Below are 20,489 nucleotides of genomic sequence, written 5' to 3'. Positions count from 1 at the left end.
AACAGCTAAGCAAGTTGCTTCCACTGTCCTGGATCCTTGTGGAATATAAAGAAATGATTGACAATCAATTAAACAAGACTGCTTACTTGAAAACTAATTCCATCTTAATTGATTGTGAAGAACATAGGAGGTGGCAAATAATACCATACATTATTTCTCCTTTTGGAGATTAATGTGTAAGACAAAATCTTTTCCTTCTGTGTTTTAGCTTTTCCATGTCCCCAAGCCTTCCACCAATAAGAATTAAGGTTTTTTTTAATGCTATTTCACTCTGAGTACTAGAATAACATAACTTGTAGTTACCTGAAGACAGGAATAATTTCACACATAGATGTTATCCACCATATAAGAAAAGAAAAAGAGAAGAGAAAAAAGAAACAGAAAAGCAGAGCACAATGAACAGGTTGAACAGGTTAAATATTGTAAATAGTTTTGTTATATGTATGCCATTTTTCTAGTAATCTATGCCTCACTGAAAATTCCAGGGATTAAAAAAAGAGCATAGCCCCAGTTTTTCATGGATGCTATTCTTTAACTTATGTTTGACTAAATTTAGTATTCTATTTAACTATTTATTTTTAAATCTTCCCAAAACAAAATATATACATGTGAAATGAAAAGGAATGGACAATGTGGAAGTTCTACTAGACAGAGAAGTTTGTATGATGCATTAAAAGGAAGGGTAGGAATGCCCATTGGAAACAGAACCATCCACAACTCTTTAGAGAAGAATGGGACTCTTGAGGTCTTGCAGTCCTTAACTAAACCATATGGAGGAACATTCAGGTCACACTCACCACTATAGATGGGCATGGCAGGGAACAGATGACAAAATGCATGACTCCTGACTGTCTATTTCATGGGTGTCAAACTCGCCATGTTACGTGAGGTGTCGTGACGTATTGCAACTTTTTTTGCATTGCTGGAGCTGGGGTGGGCGCGGCCTCTGTATGATGCAACTGGACTGCAGGCCAGCAGTTCGACACCCCTAGTCTATTTAAACTGCTATCTATTGAAAGATCTCTAACTTTCTAGCAAAGTGGGAAAGAACATACGGTAGATGTTGGGCTATATACAGTATGGCAAAGGACCAGACTGAGACATGCTGTTTTTCATGGGACTGTCCAAGGTCCTGAAGAACCTGCTTAGCCATTCCTACATCCAAGGTCTTTCTCTTTCTCCTCGACTGCCAGTCTGCCACATGGGCTGTCACTGCCAGGCCTTGCCCTGATTGTTTGCTTAGTATGAAACAATTGTTTGGGATAAGTTTCTGAACTGCCTACTTTTTGTGGTGCTGACTTGGATAGATAGAATTTGCAGATGAATCTTAACTCCTCTCTTGGTAGTGAATGATCACATTATCTGGACCATGAACCACTATTTTAGCACCGTCATTCAGTTTATTTCTGATTGATATCTTACAAATTCTTGTGCCAAAAACAAGGGACTATGACAAGAACTAGGATATCTATTCCTCTTGCCCAATAATTGAGCAAATAGCAGTGGGGATAGTGCTACAACAATTGGAGTTTGGGAGGTGAGTTGAATGGTTACCAAACCTATATTGACTCTGAACGGTGTACAAGAAATAACAACCACAATTTCAAAATGACTTTGGTAATAGCTTATCTTGCATATTCAGCTCTTCTGTATCTATTTCATTTCATTGGAGGACTAATTATATGGCTTATATTACAGACTTTGATTAAGAAAAAATGTTTTGACTAACATTGACTTTGGGTTAGAATGTTTTCCTTTTTGTTAAGGATAATTTGAAAAGGAATAATTCAGAAGTAAGATGGCAGGTGTGACCATGTGAAATCCCAACTCTTTGAAATATCTGTGAGAGCCTTTTAAAAGGTTCAGAGTTTGATCATGTGGTCTCAACTGCCTGACATTTTGACACTTCCTTTGTACACTGCTGCTTACTGTTGCTAAATTTCACAAATTTCTCGGTTTACTCAATACAGTGGACTAAACTGGCCCAAGCAAGTATGTTGTGGAAACTTATCCATAACAGCCTGATTTGGTTTTGAGTTCATGTATTGTACAAATCCAACCAGAGACTTGTTCCGATCCCCAGTGTTTAGCCTAAGATGATGCTATGATAGTCTCCTCCAAAACTAGTTTTTATTACTATTTCCCTTCAATGCCAGCCAGTGTACTAGTGATGGTGAGATGAGGGAAGCTGCAGCTCAAAATATCTGGGGGAGATCCAGATTGAAAAAATTGTTGAATAGGTTTTCTTTCAGGAAACTATATATTTGGTGTTGATTGGATGGTGTAACTTTTATTAATCCAACTCAGTGCTGGGCTGCATTAACAGAGGGATAGAATCAAGATCACGTGAAGTATTAATACCACTTTACAATGCCTTGGTAAGGCCACACTTGGAATACTGCATCCAGTTTTGGTCACCACGATGTAAAAAAGATGCTGAAACTCTAGAAAGAGTACAGAGAAGAGCAACAAAGATGATTAGGGGACTGGAGGCTAAAACATATGAGGAACGGTTGCTGGAATTGGGTATGTCTAGTTTAACGAAGGATGAGGGGTGTTCCAATATCTCAGGGGCTGCCACAAAGAAGAGGGAGTCAAGCTATTCTCCAAAGTGCCTGAAGGCAGGGCAAGAAGCAATGGATGGAAACTAATCAAGGAGAAAAGCAACCTAGAACTAAGGAGAAACTTCCTGACACTTAGAACATTTAACCAATGGAACAACCTGCCTCCAGAAGCGGTGAATGCTCCAACACTGGAAGTTTTTAAGAAGAGACTGGACAGCCATCTGTCTGAAATGGTATAGGGTTTCCTGCCTGCCTGAGCAAGGGGTTGGACTAGATGACCTCCAAGGTCCCTTCCAACTGTATATTATTATTATTATTATTATTATTATTATTATTATTATTATTATTGGATCATCATACAGTCAGCCAGATGTTCAGACTGGATTTGGCATTTTGTCTATCGAGTCTTTACCCAGGACCTGGGATAGGCAGATGTGGATGTTTGATGGTGTTACAAGTATCGTCGCAGGATGGTAGCAGTTCCATCCTGCAATTGACTGATAGCGAATTTGTCAATGCCAATGGTGTTCAAGTGTTGTTGTTGTTGTTGTTATTATTATTATTAAATATGTTGGGGACAACTTCCACTGTGGAATCATTGAATTCACTTTGAGGAAGCCTGAAAACTGAACGTCATGAAAAACAGAAATTAGAAATCTTTCTGTCGGTGTCATTAGGAAGCCCAAAACTTATTCTGCTTTTCCGCTGCAGACATGTGCTATTCTTTATGTAGGAAGGATTGAGAATGGAATCTATTCAGCTGGGTGAATCTATCCAGGGCTGCTAAAGCGCTTCGTGTTTGGGGCGGCTGCGAGCTCTGCCCGCCTTCCCACAAAGCCGGAGCGTGGGAGAAGAAGTGGAGCGCCCCCCCCCCCCAAACCCAGAGGGCCTTTGCTCAGAGCGGCTCCGACGCAGAGTGAAATCTGTCCTGGCAGCAAGCGGGGCGGGGAGGGGCGGAGAGAAAGGGGTGATCGGATTGCGGGCAAATAGGTGGCAATTAATTATCCGGGATTGGGAACCAGTTGCTGCTCCGCGCGCCCGCCCGCGCCCCCCTTCGCCGTCGCTCCCCACATTTCCCCTCTGATTGGATCCAGGCGCCGATGAGCGCGGGATATAAAGCTCCGGCCCGAGAGCCTCTTCTCCCTTCCCAACCGGCGGCGGCAGCATGACGGGCCGCGAGGAGCTCTCGGAGGGCAAAGCCAAGGGAAGCGCGCTGGCGCCCAGCAGCGCCTGTGGCCACGAGAAAGCGCGCTTGGGGGGCCCGACCGGCGGCGGCTTGCGCTCCAAGGGCTTCGCCATCACAGACCTCCTGGGCTTGGAGGCGGAGCTACAGCCGTCGGCTTGCTCGAGCTGCGAAGGCGGTGGGCCAGCTGCGGGGCGAGGAGGAGGAGGCCCTCCCTTGCCGCTGGGCTTGGGCTTCCTGTGCAGTTTTGCCACCCAGCAGCACGCGGGGGCACCTCGTCTCCTGCCCGCGCACCTCCCCTTCCTCCAGCCTCGCTCGGAGCACCAGCACCCCCGGTACGGGCCGGAAGTCGAGAAGCCCAAGTTGACCATCTCCGGTAAGCGACTCCGCCTCTGCCTTGGGTCTCGCGCTAGCGGAGAAAGCAACTTGCCGAGCAACTCTGCAGCCGTGATTCCCCAACCAGGCGCCCTGCCCGTAAGTCGGTTGGAGCCAACACCTTCGGAGGGACCTGTTGGGGACAACTATTTCACAGTAGCTGGAGAGAATCAGCTTTTTCTCCCCACACCGCGGGAAAAATCCCTGCGGGATCAAATAATGATGATCTGCTGTTCTTTATTTGCAGCCTCTAGTAAGCATAGTGGTTGGCAGCCTAGGGCCAGTTTCCCTGGTGTCTGATGAAGGGCTCTGTCCTGCCTGAAGCCTCATGGCTCAATCGATTGGTTAGCTTTTAAAGTGCCACAAGGCTCTTTTTGATGTGAATTTGGATACTACATCACTAAATTCCAAAATTTCGCTTAGAAACCCTATTTTATGGCACCATAAATGCCAAATAAATCCAGGGCACGAGTACATGTTTGCATGAGGCAAAAGAATGCATGTAGGCTCTGGCAAACAAACATGGATATTTTCCAGAAGAATACTCTATATCTTCCATGCTTTTTAGATGGTGTCCTTTGCTGCTACTGCTGCAAAAAAAATATCTTTTTCAGTATTTAATGCACATGGGAATTTAATTCATAAATTCCACAATAAATGGCTATATCTCACATGTAAAAGTAAAAGGAGTGCTTTTTAAATGCCTAAATGTGTGCCTTTAAAAACACTATGAATTATGCAACCTGCTACATACTGGCTGCATACCTGAGATAGTGGCATAGAGGTCCCCTGTTGATTCCTATGATTCGTAGACCTGTTAATAATGCCTGCTGTGCTCATAAAAGTGTGGCTAGTTTCTCTGAACTTTGCCCTTAGACCTTTCCCCACTGATGAAATTTTATTTACCTATTCTGGAATCAGCAGGAAAAAAAATCTGCCATTACCAATCCAAATTCCTGCCTCTGTTTTCTGTCCCTGCCAAACACTTGCCACTAGAGTGACAAAACTCAACAGGTTTTTTTGATGTTATCCTACCTAGGACTATGTCAGAATGGGAGGTGGGGAATAACTATAGGTAGTCCTCTAGTTATGTCCATTCATTAAGTGACTGTTCAAAGTTATAATGGGCTGAAAGATGGACTTACAATCAGTCCTCAAAGTGCTAGTCATCAGAGCACCCCCAAAATCATGTGATCAAAATTCAGGCCAGCCCACATTTATGTCTGTTGACTCCCCAATGCTTATCTGCTACACCCACCTATAGTACCCACCTTTATTCCCTAGTGCCCACCTGTAACTCTAACCCACTAACCTGCATGCCTGGGATTCCTGCTTCTTCCTGCTTAACAACCCAGTTCTGGGGATACAAAGGCAACTGCGACTGCTTGAATTGCTTCTACTCAGTTATGCAGTCATATGACATCATACTTTACGACTGCCTTAAATTCCAGTTCCAACTGCTATTTTAATCTGAGGTCTACCTGTATTTTAAAGTAATGCTGGAGTAAAATTTATTGTCCCTCTTGCTGATTCCTGTCCTGCTTCTGTTGTGCATGATAATATTTGTGATTGTGTATCAGGCAAGATGATATGTTGCATCAGGCAAGATGATCAATTTTTGCCTTACAACAAATCACTAAATGGGAAAAATCAGATTACTGCAGCAAGATTGGAAGGGGTCTGACTTCAAAACTGTGCATCAACTTCTCTAGGCTGGTTTGTCTGCCTTTCTTTCCATACCCCCTTTGGGCATTTCCCAGCTGAAAATAATGCAAAATGAAGAAACATATGGAAAGACATCAGAGCAAAAATTACCCAAGGAAGAGGAAGACAGACCTTGTACTGTTTTGCAACTGGCTAGGTCTGGTCTAGCGGATAACAAAAATTGACAAGCTGCTGAATAAGCAGCTCCATCATTTCGTGGGAAGAGGGGAAGAGATTGAAACTGACAAATACAGGGAAACTGACAAACAAATAACAAAAATTCAGTGCAACACATTATTTTGAGGACACTGAAATCTGGAAAAGTGGGTTTGCTGCATCTTAAGATAAATATGTATTTCAGAATATACTGTTAAAACAAAGTGCTTAAAAACACCCCCTGTTCTTCCCCAAATAAAAGAATTCTCTAGTCTGAGGCAAAATTGAGCTACATAAAAATATGGAATGAGGACAGTAATCAGTATAAAAGGATTTCGAGAAACAAACAGCTAATAGAGGAGGAAAAAAGTCCCAAGAAAATAATAGCTACCAAACAGAGGAAAGATCATTACCATACTTTTCATTATTTCCAAAGTACACATTTGGTTACACCTACAATAAGTCAGTTCATCTCAAAGCATTACACACACAATGGAGCTGTGCTGGTTATAGTGTTTGGGGAAAAATAGTGCTTGCATATGGGTATGTCTGGTGACAATTTAAATCTGTTTCACTCATAGCTAGAGACAAGGTTAATGTGTTGTCTGGGTATGATTGTATCATGGTAAACTGTAAACGGGAACGAGATCTAAGAAAAGCATTTTAAATTTATAATTGCTGTCCTATGTTTTCGGCCAAGAAATATGGCCTTCACCATAGCCGAAGGAGGAGCTTAGTAGTTTGAACGGGGATTTCAAGGTGGTGCTTTTTGTATCTAATAAATGTAGCTCTAAGTATCTTTTTCCCCCATTGGTGCTATCTAAAATCATGGAGATATGCATCTTCTGAAGTATGAAGGCAATTAAGATGATAAATAGTTTGAGGCAAGAGGAATGGACCTTGCTTTTGAGTGACTATAGTCAACACCTACCATTTTGAAATTAATAAAACAATCCTGTTTGGTCAGTTTGGAAGCAATGCCCATTGAGTTCAATTGAATCTGTGTACTCAGGAAAACATGCACATAGTTTACAGGCCAAGTTTCTAGAAGAATATTTCCAAGACAAACTTGATCTTCAGTGCATATGAGTATGTGTTTGAGAAATTAATGACTTGTTTCACGAATTTCTGCACTATCATTCTTAAGCCACTTCATATGATCTCACATGTCTGCAGATGGTCAACTTTACGTAATCTAGAGTTCATTTCCAACACTAGTCCCTTTTGACAAGGAAGTCAATTCCTGACAATAAAAATACACAAGGAGATGTTTAGGATTTGGATAGTGAAAAACTACATGTTCAAAGCCTCTGTCCCTCTCTCTTTCTCCTTCACAAATTTCAGGGCTTAGTACTGAAAATTAGATCTAGTCTAAAATCAATTTGAATAAAAAACTGTGACCGATATACAGCCACTCTGTAGAACATAAGGTAGAACAAAGATCTAAATAACCCAGTATTCCATAAATATCCATGGAAAGTCTACAAGCAGGACATGAGCCCAATGGCTTCTTCCTGCTATTGCTTCCCAGCAGCTGATGTTCAGAAACAGTTTATTATTATTCATTTGATTTGTGCTCTACCTTTTTTTACTGCCAACTCAAAGTGGTTAATTAAAAACAAGTTGCTCTGATATTGAAAGTAAGATATAGCTATTATATTCATTAGCCATTGATAGCCTTATCTCATCCACAATCTATTTAGCTTTGATCTCCCACACTACATCTTATGTAGCAAACTTCATAACTTTCTAAACAGCAAGATATTTACATATAAAAGAACATATATATACATTTTCCCATATGGGTGGTGTAAATATATTTACACAAGTTCATCAAAAGGCAATTCTAAAGAGACTGTTTTTATGAAAGACTTGTGGATATGGAGATATGTGAAAATATTCAACTTAAAAGAATCAATGGGATGAATAAAATAGGAGCATTCATGTAGGAGACAATGGATTAAAATATGTTGATTTATATTTTGGTAATTAGTCTTGTAGATATTAAATATTTACACCAAAATTTGGAAATTATATTTTTTGCCTCATGCATCCTATCTTCCCATGTTTCTTGTCAAACATCTGCAATAGGCATGTCGGTTCTTCCGGAGGAATAGTGGTATGCCAGATATTTAGGAAAAATTCAAACAAATTCAGATTCCATTATGTTATGGAACTCACCACTGAAAAATTTAGGCCATCACAGAGAAATTAAAGGGTGTATGTGTGAAAAAAAGAGAATACTAAGATACTACTGAGTTTTGAAAATATTACATTAGAGACAGTTCTTTGTCTTTAGTTTGGTAAAACCTGTAGGCATATGTTGAAGAGAAACCAGTTATGGATTAAAGAGAACTCAGGTGTAAATAGTTGCATTAAAGGGAACAATCATTTTCATATCATCTCTGATTTTGAATATCTTTATATTTTCATTAATATGAAAAAGCAAAGGATGATATCCTTTTGTGCTTGGGGATGGTTCTTGGTGGGATCAGCATGGTTCACTCTATTTTCTTCTCCTTTTTCTTGATCTTTTGGTAGACTGGTTGGATTGCCTCCAATTCTGCTCCTACACTAGCTTTGCAGAAATTGGCTCATTTATTCTAGCTGTTCTCCTGGTGCTGAACAGCCAAACTATCTGGCAGTACTCCTTACTCCCTAAATATTGGCTGAGAAATTTGGGAAGTCGAAGTCCATATATCTTAAAGTTATGGGGGTTGAAAAACACTTCCCTCTCCTTTTTCCTAAGGATGGACATGGGTAGAGTTGGCTGACCTATATTCCTAATGGCTGGGAAGAGAGTTTTAATCAGTGCTGGCTATTTGCCAATCCCGGTTGCTGTCCAAGATGAACTTTGTTTCTTAGTTATTGCTATATCAGGAATGATGAAGAGATTATTAGTATGTGTGTGGTATTTGTTGGTTTTTTTGGTTTTACTGCTGAATTCTTGTTAGATTTTTTAAAACTGTGAATTTAAAAAAAAACAACTTAATTTAATTATGATCCTGATTCATTTATCTAAGAAAAAGGAAAACTGAGAAATATTTTTAAAAGTAGGACTATAGAAGGAAAACAAGAATATATAAAATAATCCTACTGTATGGACCAATGCTTACAGTGAAAAAAAGATTTGACACATCTCTTCTTCCCTGCCCCTTCTCCTCCCCCGCTGTCCACCAACATCTTCAACAGATGAAGATAGTTTATCAGGAGAAAAGAACAACCTGAAGACATCTGACTCTCAGATCAAGAGAAAAAAACGGCGGCACAGGTACAAAAAGCAACTCATGCTGGATATATGGGAGCACAGCTGCAATATCTTCTGTATTAGCATTAGGATATGTTGCATTAATATTCCAAAAATTATTACAATAGCTTTATAATATATGATTACATTGACTTTTGGGTGTGGCTGTTAGCAATAGAGTTATGAATGTGAAAGGCAGGGGAAGATATAGTGGGAGACGGAGTGGGCTGCTCTCAGGGAATGCGAGACGTTCACATTCCAGCTCATTTTGCGGTCTCAATCCTGGTACCCTTTCAGCAGGCCTTAAATGCCAGGTCAGCCTGTAAGAAGTCCCACATAATGATTTAATCATTGATAAGAGGGCCAACCTGGCTTGTATTACCAAAACTAGGGTCCAAAAGGCGGACAATCTTTTTGGAGATATGCCCCTCTGGGTTTGGGGTGTGGTATCAGCCAAAGCTGTAGGGCAGGGATGGGGGTGTGATGATTATCATCTAGGAATCTTACAGCTTTAAAGAGTGCTGGACCCACAGGTCACTGGATGTGAAGCCCTGTTCATGAAATTGAGCCCTAGAGATTGGTTGGGATTCACCAGTCTCCGTGCTGTATAGCAACGTCCCTGTCTGAGCAAATTGACTTCATTTCTTGGTTGGCAGTAGAATTCCCCAGACCTCTGGTTCTAGGGAACTTCAATCCACTTTCCCTGCATGGAGGATTTTAGATAGCTCTGGAATTCATGGTTACCAAGATGACCGTGGGCTTATCCCAGATCATCCAGAACCAAACATAGAACAGCGGTTATACACCAGATGTGCTGTTCCTGTCACATAGCGCAGTGGCTATGTGAGCTGAAATTGGGGGAGCTCTAGATGTCGTCTTCGTCATGGTCAGATCACACCCTTATTTCTATGTGATTTTCTAGTGCTACTGCAGGGAGGCTGGACCCATTAGATTTGTCTGCCCCCAGTTACTGATGGACCTGATGGGTTTCAGAGGGAGCTGGGGATTGTTCCTGTTGATCTGCTGCATGATTCATCTGAAGCTGTATAGAACTACTATTAAGTCCTACTTCAGTTGCTTGGACATTACCCCTGAATTGTATCTGAAGAGGGATGAGAGGGAAGAAAGGAGAGGAGAGAGAAAAGAGTAAAGGGGAGAAGGAAATAAGAAGGTTGGAGGAGGAGAAGAGAAGTGGGGAGAAAGGGGAGGAGAGTGGTGAAGGAAAGAGAAGAGGAGAGGAAGAAGAGGAAAGAGAAGAAAGGGAGAAAGAAGGTAGAGAAGGAGTGTGGATACAGTGAAAGGGAAAATGGGCGAGCAACACCAAAAGTCATGTGTATGTATTTATTTCATTTTATTAAAAGTATCTTATATATGAATGTAAAAAGAATGTATGTTAACATCTGATAAATATCACGGTATATGTATGGGGGAGAGTTTGGAAAAATAAAAAATAAAAAAATATTATTATTAAAAGTCCTATTTTGTGGCATTAAGGGTGGTGAAGTGTCAGTACTTCACCCTTATTGCATCTGCAGATAGCCGCCCTGCAGTAATAAGAACCATCTTGGGTAAGGGAGGCTTATGAACCTCTTGCAGGAGTATGCAGAGGAATTTATTCAGAATCAGCTGGAGAGAGTAACTTGGATTTGCTTGCAGATGGACACTGGCCTTGTTACAGGTTCATAGGAGATGCTTGGAAAAGAATCTTGCTCAGTTATCTGGGAACAGTTTGAACCTGTTGGACTTGAGAAAGTGGATAGGTCCTTAAAACTGTGGGCTTAGCCACCTGTTCTTTAGATCCATGCCTTTACTAGCTTGTTAAAATGGGCCAGGGGAGTATTGTGTGAGTGGATTTCAGCAGTGGTTAACTCTTCTTTGAGTGAGGGCTTCCTTTACTTCTTAAAGAAGATTTGGTTTGCCCCTTCTCAGGAAGCCAGCACTAAAGCCCACCAGAGTGAATAATTTTTGTCCAGTATCTAACTTCCCGTGTTTGGGGAAGGTGATTGAGAAGATGGTTGTAAAACAGTTTTGGAGGACCTTGGATGAATCCGATTATTTGATCCTTTTCAGTCAGCATTCAAACCTGGGTATAAGACTATAACAGTATTGCTCATGCTTTTGGATGATCTCTGGTGTGGGTGGGATGGGGGTTCTACATCAGTTCTTGCCCTATTTAACCTCTTGGCAGCTTTTTATACCATTGAACATGGTCTCCTTCTGGATTGGCTCAATGGAGCACACAACACCAAGGGGCACTCAGAAGAGTATGTGGAACAGTGTTGTACTAAGTCATCACTTTTCTCTCTGGTCAATTCCAGTAGGTAGTGATTGGGGAGGAGAGGTCCCATTCTTTTTAAAAAGACTGTTTTTGCTCCCTATTAGAGCACTCGTATGGTGTTATCTTGTATGGTGATGAAATGTTTGTAAGAAAACAATCAAGCTCAGTAAGCATTAAGGGCCCCCCTAGATTAAATACAACTTTTAGTTTATACATCTGGTTCTACAGGAGCATATGTACAGGTACATATATATTTACAGCATACGTACAGGTATAGTATAGGGGGTACCTTGCTCAATAGTAGTGACTGTGAGAGGGACCTCGGAGTCCTAGTGGACAATCAATAAAATATGAGCCAGCAGTGTGCTGCAGCTGCCAAAAAGGCCAATACAGTGCTAGGCTGCATTAACAGAGGGATAGAATCAAGATCACGTGAAGTATTAATACCACTTTACAATGCCTTGGTAAGGCCACACTTGGAATACTGCATCCAGTTTTGGTCACCACGATGTAAAAAAGATGTTGAGACTCTAGAAAGAGTACAGAGAAGAGCAAAAAAGATGATTAGGGGACTGGAGGCTAAAGCATATAAGGAACGGCTGCTGGAATTGGGTATGTCTAGTTTAATGAAGAGAAGGACAAGGGGGGACATGATAGCAGTATTCCAATATCTCAGGGGCTGCCACAAAGAAGAGGGAGTCAAGCTATTTTCCAAGGTGCATGAAGGCAGGACAAGAAGCAACGGATGGAAACTAATCAAGGAGAAAAGCAACCTAGAACTAAGGAGAAACTTCCCGACAGTTAGAACAATTAACCAGTGGAACAACCTGCTTCCAGAAGCGGTGAATGCTCCAACACTGGAAGTTTTTAAGAAGAGACTGGACAGCCATTTATCTGAAATGGTATAGGGTTTCCTGTCTGAGCAGGGGGTTGGACTAGATGACCTCCAAGGTCCCTTCCAACTTTATTATTATTATTATTATTACTATTATTATTTCTCATTTAAGATGCTGCATTGGACTGTTTTTTATTTTTGTCCTTATAGGACTGTGTTCACTGCCCATCAGTTGGAGGAATTGGAAAAAGCATTTAATGAAGCTCATTACCCTGATGTATATTCCAGAGAAATGTTAGCAATGAAAACTGAATTGCCTGAGGATAGAATACAGGTAGGTTGTTTTGTGTCCAGTGCCACCGGATTTGTTTGATACAATAGACAAACGTAAGGCCCGGACTCTTCCAGACCTACCTAGGTTTGACGTTTCCAAGATGGTTTTACAGAAGATATTGAAGAATGTCCAGGGCTTGAAAACATAGCAGAGAAAAGGGCTGGGGCGTCTAGCAAGATGGTAGCAAGATCTGACCACTCCGTTTTTATGTGTGTGTCACATGTGTGACACAGGGATTTGAATGAACCATCATGACTTTTTAGACTGTATCATGCAGACATTCCAGAAGAAGGGCTTGCTCTATAAGTAGCTGCTATTGCAACTCACATCTAGAACTGATTTTGTTTTTTTCTCTCTTTGGGAAAATTTAATTCAGAACCATTTGAAATTGACATTTATGGGTTCAGGGGAGGCTAGATGAAAGTCTCTAAGAAATTATGCTACCTTTGCAAATCTTGCCACAGTAGAGAAGGCTAAGTTAAATAATCTATTGGTCATTTGACTGTTATTCAACATGAGTACAGTTTGACTGAGTAAACTTTTTAGATCTACAGAAAAACATTGGTAAGATATTATTTGCAATCTATAACATACTTTATCTCAGGGTTTTCACATCAATCCTTTATCTCAGGGTTGACTTGAAAAATGATAAAATACAAATAGGCCTGTGAATCTAAATTTTGGAAACAGAGAATGATTGGCTACTTTTTGGTTTATTTATAGAGGGAGAGGCCCACTTAAATATTAATATGCTATCATAATGAAATTGTAGAGTATGACTGTACTTTAAAATTTTCTCATCTGAATCCTGATTTGAAAAGAGAGGCCAAACTTTCTCTATGTACATGTGGCTGTTTATTGTTTGGTACAAAACAGAGATGTACCCTCTACCCTCCAAAACTGAGTGTTTACCTGAAAATTGGCCAAAAGGGAAGTATTCAATGCATTGGGCAGGGGGGCTTTCCATCAATTCTATTGAATTAAATTACAAATAATTAAATAGTTTTTGCCATTCTTTCTCACTTTTAGGATTGCTGTTTTCTTCATACTACTCAAAAGCTGCATGTTGCCTTAGCCTGAAAAAATATTATCCAGTCCTGTATAGAACATGGACCCTATGCATTCACTGTCCAGCAGGATTAAATTTTAGAGAAAGAAGCCTCATGAAAGTGTCTGTGGATATTTTCAATCATCCAATCATGGTTGTCCCCAAATGTGCTTTTTAAAAGGCAACCGGACTTTCTTGTTTTTTTTTTCCTTGAAGACATTTTGCTTCTCACCAAGAGTTCTCAGAATCGAAGAAGCTTCTTGGATGAGAAGCGAAACATCTTCAAGGAAAAAAAAAACAAGGAAGTCCAGTTGCCTTTTGAAAAGCACTTTTGGGACAAGCCTAATAAAAAAAATAAGTATAAGGGTTTAGTATATTAATAGCAACAGGAAATGGAAATCAACCTATTAGTTGACTTCTCCAAGCAATATCTTCACATAAAAACCAATGAAAGGATAAGGAAAATATTGTTATTCCAGTAGGAATGAATTAGACAATTTTTTGATTTGACAAAAGGCTTGTAAATCCCTTTGTTTTATTTATGCTGACCAAGTGATCAGTAAGTTTTGTTCATCTGCCATGTTTGTTTAATATACTGTTCTCTCCCCTCCTTTCAATCCCACTCAAGCATATTATTGCTAAATGTGTGTTTCTGGTTCTACTTTTGAAAGGTTTGGTTTCAAAACCGAAGAGCCAAGTGGCGGAAGCGTGAGAAATGTTGGGGCCGCAGTAGTGTGATGGCCGAATATGGTCTCTACGGTGCCATGGTGAGGCACTCCATCCCACTTCCAGAATCAATTATCAATTCTGCCAAAAGTGGAATGGTTGGTTCCTGTGCCCCTTGGTTGTTGGGTAAGTGTGTCTATAGTGTTGTCAGTGTATAGGTGGTTAATATTTGACTACATGGAAAAATGACTAAGTACTATTGTTTCCTGTTGAAAGTATCCTTTTCCTTCTTTCACACAGGCTAAATTGATGACTAGCAGTAGAATGACCCTTTAAAACGTTGCACTTGGTAACATCATTACAGAGGTTATTAAATCTGCCTTCTAATTCTAATGGAGGGTAGTGGGTCTTCTCTTAACAAGAATCCTATATTGTGTCTGTACAAATAGTCTTTGACTTATGACCATTTGTTTAGCAACAAGGACAGCACTGTTAGAGGCTTGTAACTGATCCTTACACTTACAATGGTCATAACATCCCTGCGATCATGATTTCGGGTGCTTGGCCACCATCATGCATTTACAATAGTCACAGCATTTCATTTGCAAGTTGCAATTGCCTGATGTCTTGCTTATTGACTGTGATTCACTGAACAACCATACCGCAATAGGTTAAAAATCAGATGCGGTCACATTATGCTTCACTTAACAACCTTGCTGCTTAATGATGAATTTTCTGGTAGGTATTGTGGTCGTAAATTAAGGATTACCTGATTGTAGTAGTTAACTGTGCACATATCTGCATGTGAGTGCCTATTCAATATATACATAACACACACACGTGTCTGTGCAAAAGCACATGCAGACACAATACACATATTTTAAATTTCTTACTTTCTGCCTATAGTTACCCATAACATTTTCTGTTCTAAGAAAGCTAAATTTTTGTGAGTAGTGGAATTTGGTATTTCTTACCATTCATATAATCTGACATGCAGTTTTCAGGTTTGAGAAACATTAACTGATCTTCATAATTTAATATAAATGTAATGTGAGCTACAGAACCATGTATGTATGTATGTATTATTTTTTTTTATTCTACTGCTATTACTTTTATAAGTAACTCAAGATGGCAAGCATACATAATACTCTTTTCTCCTCCTGTTTTCCCCACAACAACCACCTTGTGAGGTGGGTTGGGTGAGAGAGAGTTTCCTCTTGATCATAGCTTAAACCTCCTGAAGACCTCCCCTCCTGAAAACTGATATTTTAGCTTTCACACAAAACTAGATCTATTCATCCATGAGAAACAGAAACTACTGCGTTTATTTCGTGTTTCTTCTAGATGGGTCCAAAAAAAAGGGAGCAAAAAGGATTTTTTCTTTCCCTGTTTCTGAGTATTACAACAAGTGGCCCAGGAATTGAATTACTGCATAATTGCATTGATCTATTGGGTGTACAGGATGATTGTGTAATAAAACTGAATTTTTATTTCTTTTAGGAATGCATAAAAAATCAATAAATATTATAAGAAAGCCTGAGAACGAGGAAAAAGGAAATGGCAGCTGGAAATCTGAACATCCTGAGGAGGAATTCATAATTAAGCAGACAGAATATGAACGAAACCCCACTAATAAATTAATCTCAACGGACAGTTCAGAAGATATTGCAATTGATCTTTCTAGTACGGCAAAGCAGGAAAAAAAGATCAGCAATCTGAGTTTTGGTGGGAGCCCACAGCCCAAAATGAAAGATGCTGAACACTAAGGACCTGGAGGGGCAACACGAAACATTTAAATTGGCCTCTTCAATGGTCTAGCAAAATATGAGTATTATTGCTCTATGCTTATTTATTAGTTTTTTTTTCAAGTGACTCATTCATTTTACGTGCAAAGGGGACTTTCTAAGGTGGGATATATCCAAGATATAATTTATTTTTACAAATTGAAAGTTGTATATTTGTAAAGAAGATAATTTGCTGTAGCTGGATATTTTTTCTTTATATATCTCACTAAGTCACCTTTCACCCAAAGTCTAAAAATAGCATTTGGTTCCATTTTTGGCAGAGAGGCAAATAACTACCCAATCATTTAATGAATCTCACTCCATCAAGTAAGTAGAATTATCAATGAAAACAATATGCAATATATTTCTGCTAAATTAAACCAAAGTAGAAAATTATAAAAAGATTTGATTTTTTTTTCAGAAATGATCATTCTCCTTACCTGCGTATGGATATTTAATAATGAACGATAAATTGGAATATTTATGTGATAAAGCAAATAATAAGAAACACTTTTCTGAAATTATCTGATACCCTCCTGATGCGTTGGAAACACAATTCCTAGAATTCTCTACCAGCTTGGAAATTCAGATAAACCCGTCCTGATAGTCATTTGCAGTGGACTTAGAAGCATGTCTGGCTTCAGCTGGTTTAACAGTGGCAAAAGTAGCAGAAAGTAGCAGAAGCAGACTTTCTCTTTCTTCTTCATTAAAATGCTAATATACATTGGATAAAGAAACAGATCTCTGTGTGAAAATATTTATTAATAATAAATATCATTTAATTTCAAGTATCTTTTTGCACTAGACTCCAGTTGGAGAAACTCAGGTTTCTTGTAAAATGTAAAGTAGTTCCTATAAACATTATGTCTGGCTATTTCTACTGTATTGTAAAAGCAATATTTATTAGTGCAGTTAGATGTCTCATATGTACAGTATACGTGATATACAGAACAAGGGAAATGAAGAACCTTGATGAAAATTTGCTAATAGCAACCAAGAAGTTATTGTGCTTGACAGATCTGCACTGAAAGTTGTAAATTGCTGATACTGTTCTGATTTAATGCTGATCAGAACCCTCTTGACCATCTTGAAAGTTCTATGGAATAATATGGAGTTATAATTAAGTTAAATGCTCAAATTTTCCTTTGAAAATCAAAGAATACCATGCTCACCTTTAAAAATGAGAGGGAAATATTGGTCCATAACAAAACACAAAGCTGAATTAATTTTCATGGCATACAATATCAATTCCTGATCCCTAACAGGATAGAGCTACATTTTATTACATGGAATTATGGTGTATAGATCAGAACTCAGTTATTGGCTAGTTTGTGGCCTTCTTTAAATTCCAGGCCCAGCAGCTTTATTCACCAAGGGTTATGAGAATGATGGTCTAACAACATATAAATGTTTTCAGGTTGCTCTCTTTTTCTTACAAGATGTTGTATTATAGATTTTGGTGTTTGCATTAGGACATCCAATAGTCCAACTGCTGCAAGCTTACAAAAACATACATTTCTTTTATCCCCAGTTACACGATTTCATTACATATTATTTTTAAAAACTAAGAAAATTAATATTTTTTACCAATGTTTTCAGCATAAAGTATAGTCCTCTGCTTTCTACTACAAAACTGTATTGGGGAAACAATATGCAATAACTCCAATTTATGTTATATGACACGCTATGCATAATTGAACACAAATCTGTATTTATAGAGAAAAAAGCCATAGAATCCAGAAATAAAATATAATTTTATAAGATGTCATAGAAAAATATTTTGTACTTATTCTGCATGGAAGAATATCAACATTTGATCTTTTCCCTTTGGCCTTTTTATATGTACATCTAAAAAGCACTTTGGATATCTACCTGCTTTGTTTGTCAACTATTTATTTATATATATTCATAATAAATGCTAGTGTTTTGTGGCTTTTTGGAGATGTATATTAGCTGTTGGACAGTATGCTAACTTCTAAAGGCAGTGCCAGATGGCCATGTTAAAATGCAATCCGCCAGTCCTACTTAGAGGCTTAGGGACATGGAAAGGAATTCATTTTCATGAGACATATATACTGTATCTGCATCCATTTTTGTTTATTTTTAAATATACTTGAAGAGTTAAAATAGAAAAAAGACAACGAGGAGGGGAAAAAGAATACATTAAAAATATACAAATAACAATTCTATGAAGTATTTACAAAATATTAAAAAGTTCCACTATAAATGGAATATTAGATTGCAACAGATAGTCATACAACAGTTTAGAATTCTAAGAACTATTATTAGAATAAGATTAGAGATTGACAAAAACGGTTGAAATAATAAAATTTCAAAATAAGATTTAACAATTTCCAATGAATCTGAAGCAGTTCATCTTTCATTTTATGCTCAATCAGACAAAATCTAGTGTTTAAAAATGTTGGAACCCAAACTTTGGATGTAGAAGAAGTTTATCTGCAGAATCATAAACTTTATAAACTTCATAGTTTCCAAGTTAAAGTTAGCACCAAGCTTGAAAATATGAAATTATTTGTTGACAGTAAAATATATTCTATAAATTTAATCTTCCTGGGATTGCATGTAATTTCCAGTGGAAGGCAGAGTACCTAAGAAGCAGTTACATATAAAGCCAGTGTAGCATATTTTGTAAGAATATAAATGCTGATGAGGCAACAGAAAAACAACTAGCAGAAAAAGAATCTTTGTTTCATCCTTAAATAACTGTTCCCCCAATTGCTAAGCTTTGTAACATTACTATTAGATACAAAAGAATGATCCAACCTTCCATTAAATATATGTATGATAGTCTTATTATAAATGTAGAATTATATTAACTTTAGAGTCATGCTGAGTTTACTGAATGAATTATTAAACCCTTTGGGCAAAGGGAGTATTGGGAACTAATAGTAAACTCAGCATCTTGTTAAAATCCATATTTATATAATGAAGAGAAAGGAAAAGGATCTTCTTGGCTGGAGCCAAAGCTACTCTTCTTGTTGTTTTCTCTGGCAAGAAAATAAATGTCACAGAACATGGGGTTCTGAATGACCCAAGGAATTAGAAGAGATAACAGAGATATCAAGAGGTATCTATTTTTGCTTCTACAGTTCTGATCTTCTGGTATTTTTGTTGGCCATGGAGGAGTATAGTAAAAGAATAAAGCATACATTTATTCAGAAACAATGGAAGGTTCAGGGATGAGATAAAAAAAAAAACTACAAAAGCTTTTTCCTCTGAACATGTTGGCTAAAGGTAGAAGGAACTGTGACCAAGCAATATCTGAGGATCTTAAAGGTGAGAAAGAAACTAAATGCAAGGACTCAAAAACCAGAACAACTGATATCAGCAGAAAATGAAACACACCAGAATGAAAAATAAGATCTCATTTGCAGTCCATATGGCAAGATGAATGGGTTGAGGAAACAAAAGACTAGAGATGGGATGAATTGTCAGCAAAGATGGAGCAAAAAGTTTAGAATATTAAAATGAGATAAGAAAGAGGTGGGCTTTACACTTTTCACTAAACCTATTCCAACAACATATTTAATACAATCAGACACTAAACCCATCAAATTTCCTTACTTATGGTTTTGTCAGCATACAGTCACGCTATCTAGTCAAAACTTACCACTTTGGGATTATAAAGAACCTCTTAGATATTGGAACACTGCTACCATGTCATCCCTAGTCCTTCTTTTCATTAAACTAGACATACCAAATTCCTGCAATTGTTCTTCATATGTTTTAGTCTATTCATTCCCCTAATCATGATTGTTGCTCTTCTCTGTAGTTGTTTATGGAGATTCTTGTTCATCCAGGGTTCATTCAAGGTGCTTTCTTAGGAGCCAGCTGGACTTTCTTGTTTTTCTTTGAAGATGTTTCACTTCTCATGCAAGAAGCTTCTTCAGCTCTGACTAGATGGTGGGGAATGGAAGGATTTATATTCATTGAAGACACCTGGTCATTTGCATTCTTTTACATCTTCGGGACAACCATGACCTGGATGACTAAGACTCTCCATAGTCATTTAGCTATGCACTTTGCCATTCAGTGTCTAAATGTAATTCCAAGAGCGGATTATTACCTATAAACAAAAGCCCTATATGATAACCTCGGATATCTGATGGACTGCTTGTCTCCACTTGTTTCTGCCTAACCTGTATGCTCCAGAAAAGTGGGTGTGCACCAAGATTCCTCTATTATGCAATCTTGTGGGAAATTTTGTTTCAAAACATTAAAAATCAAAACACCAAAAAGCAACGATTATGTTACTTAGAGTATAAATTCCAGTTGTGTATAAAGATGAGCATGT

At 38.6% G+C, this 20,489-nt stretch overlaps 1 protein-coding gene across 2 annotated transcripts; it reads left to right on the top strand.

Moving 5' to 3' along the window:
* The first annotated feature begins 3,073 nt into the window (after positions 1–3,073).
* Positions 3,074–18,089, top strand: VSX1 (visual system homeobox 1). 2 transcript variants are annotated; one of them, XR_005553899.1, is made up of 6 exons: positions 3,074–4,123; positions 9,175–9,253; positions 12,553–12,676; positions 14,396–14,576; positions 15,891–16,501; positions 16,596–18,089. XR_005553899.1 is itself a non-coding variant. In XM_039320943.1 (5 exons), the coding sequence occupies exons 1-5, from the start codon at positions 3,730–3,732 to the stop codon at positions 16,154–16,156; spliced, it is 1,044 nt and encodes a 347-aa protein (XP_039176877.1). In that variant the 5' UTR covers positions 3,074–3,729; the 3' UTR covers positions 16,157–18,089. The 2 variants fall into 2 exon arrangements, 1 of the variants encoding a protein (XP_039176877.1); XM_039320943.1 differs by having other exon boundaries at positions 15,891–18,089.
* Positions 18,090–20,489: the final 2,400 nt, after the last annotated feature.

This window comes from Crotalus tigris, unplaced genomic scaffold (assembly GCF_016545835.1).
Source record: "Crotalus tigris isolate CLP2741 ecotype Arizona unplaced genomic scaffold, ASM1654583v1 scf7180000023713.2527936, whole genome shotgun sequence".
Lineage (NCBI taxonomy): Eukaryota > Metazoa > Chordata > Lepidosauria > Squamata > Viperidae > Crotalus > Crotalus tigris.
Note: the sequence above shows the minus strand (reverse complement) of the source record. Positions and strands in the feature narration are given on the sequence as shown.

What these genes read in the sequence shown, in the direction of transcription:
- VSX1 (XM_039320943.1), top strand. Translation starts at nt 3,730, where the DNA reads ATGACGGGCCGCGAGGAGCTCTCGGAGGGCAAAGCCAAGGGAAGCGCG. An exon ending in GCCCAAGTTGACCATCTCCG is followed by an intron (nt 4,124 to 9,174) that starts GTAAGCGACTCC and finishes CATCTTCAACAG; the next exon opens with ATGAAGATAGTTTATCAGGA. An exon ending in AGAAAAAAACGGCGGCACAG is followed by an intron (nt 9,254 to 12,552) that starts GTACAAAAAGCA and finishes TTGTCCTTATAG; the next exon opens with GACTGTGTTCACTGCCCATC.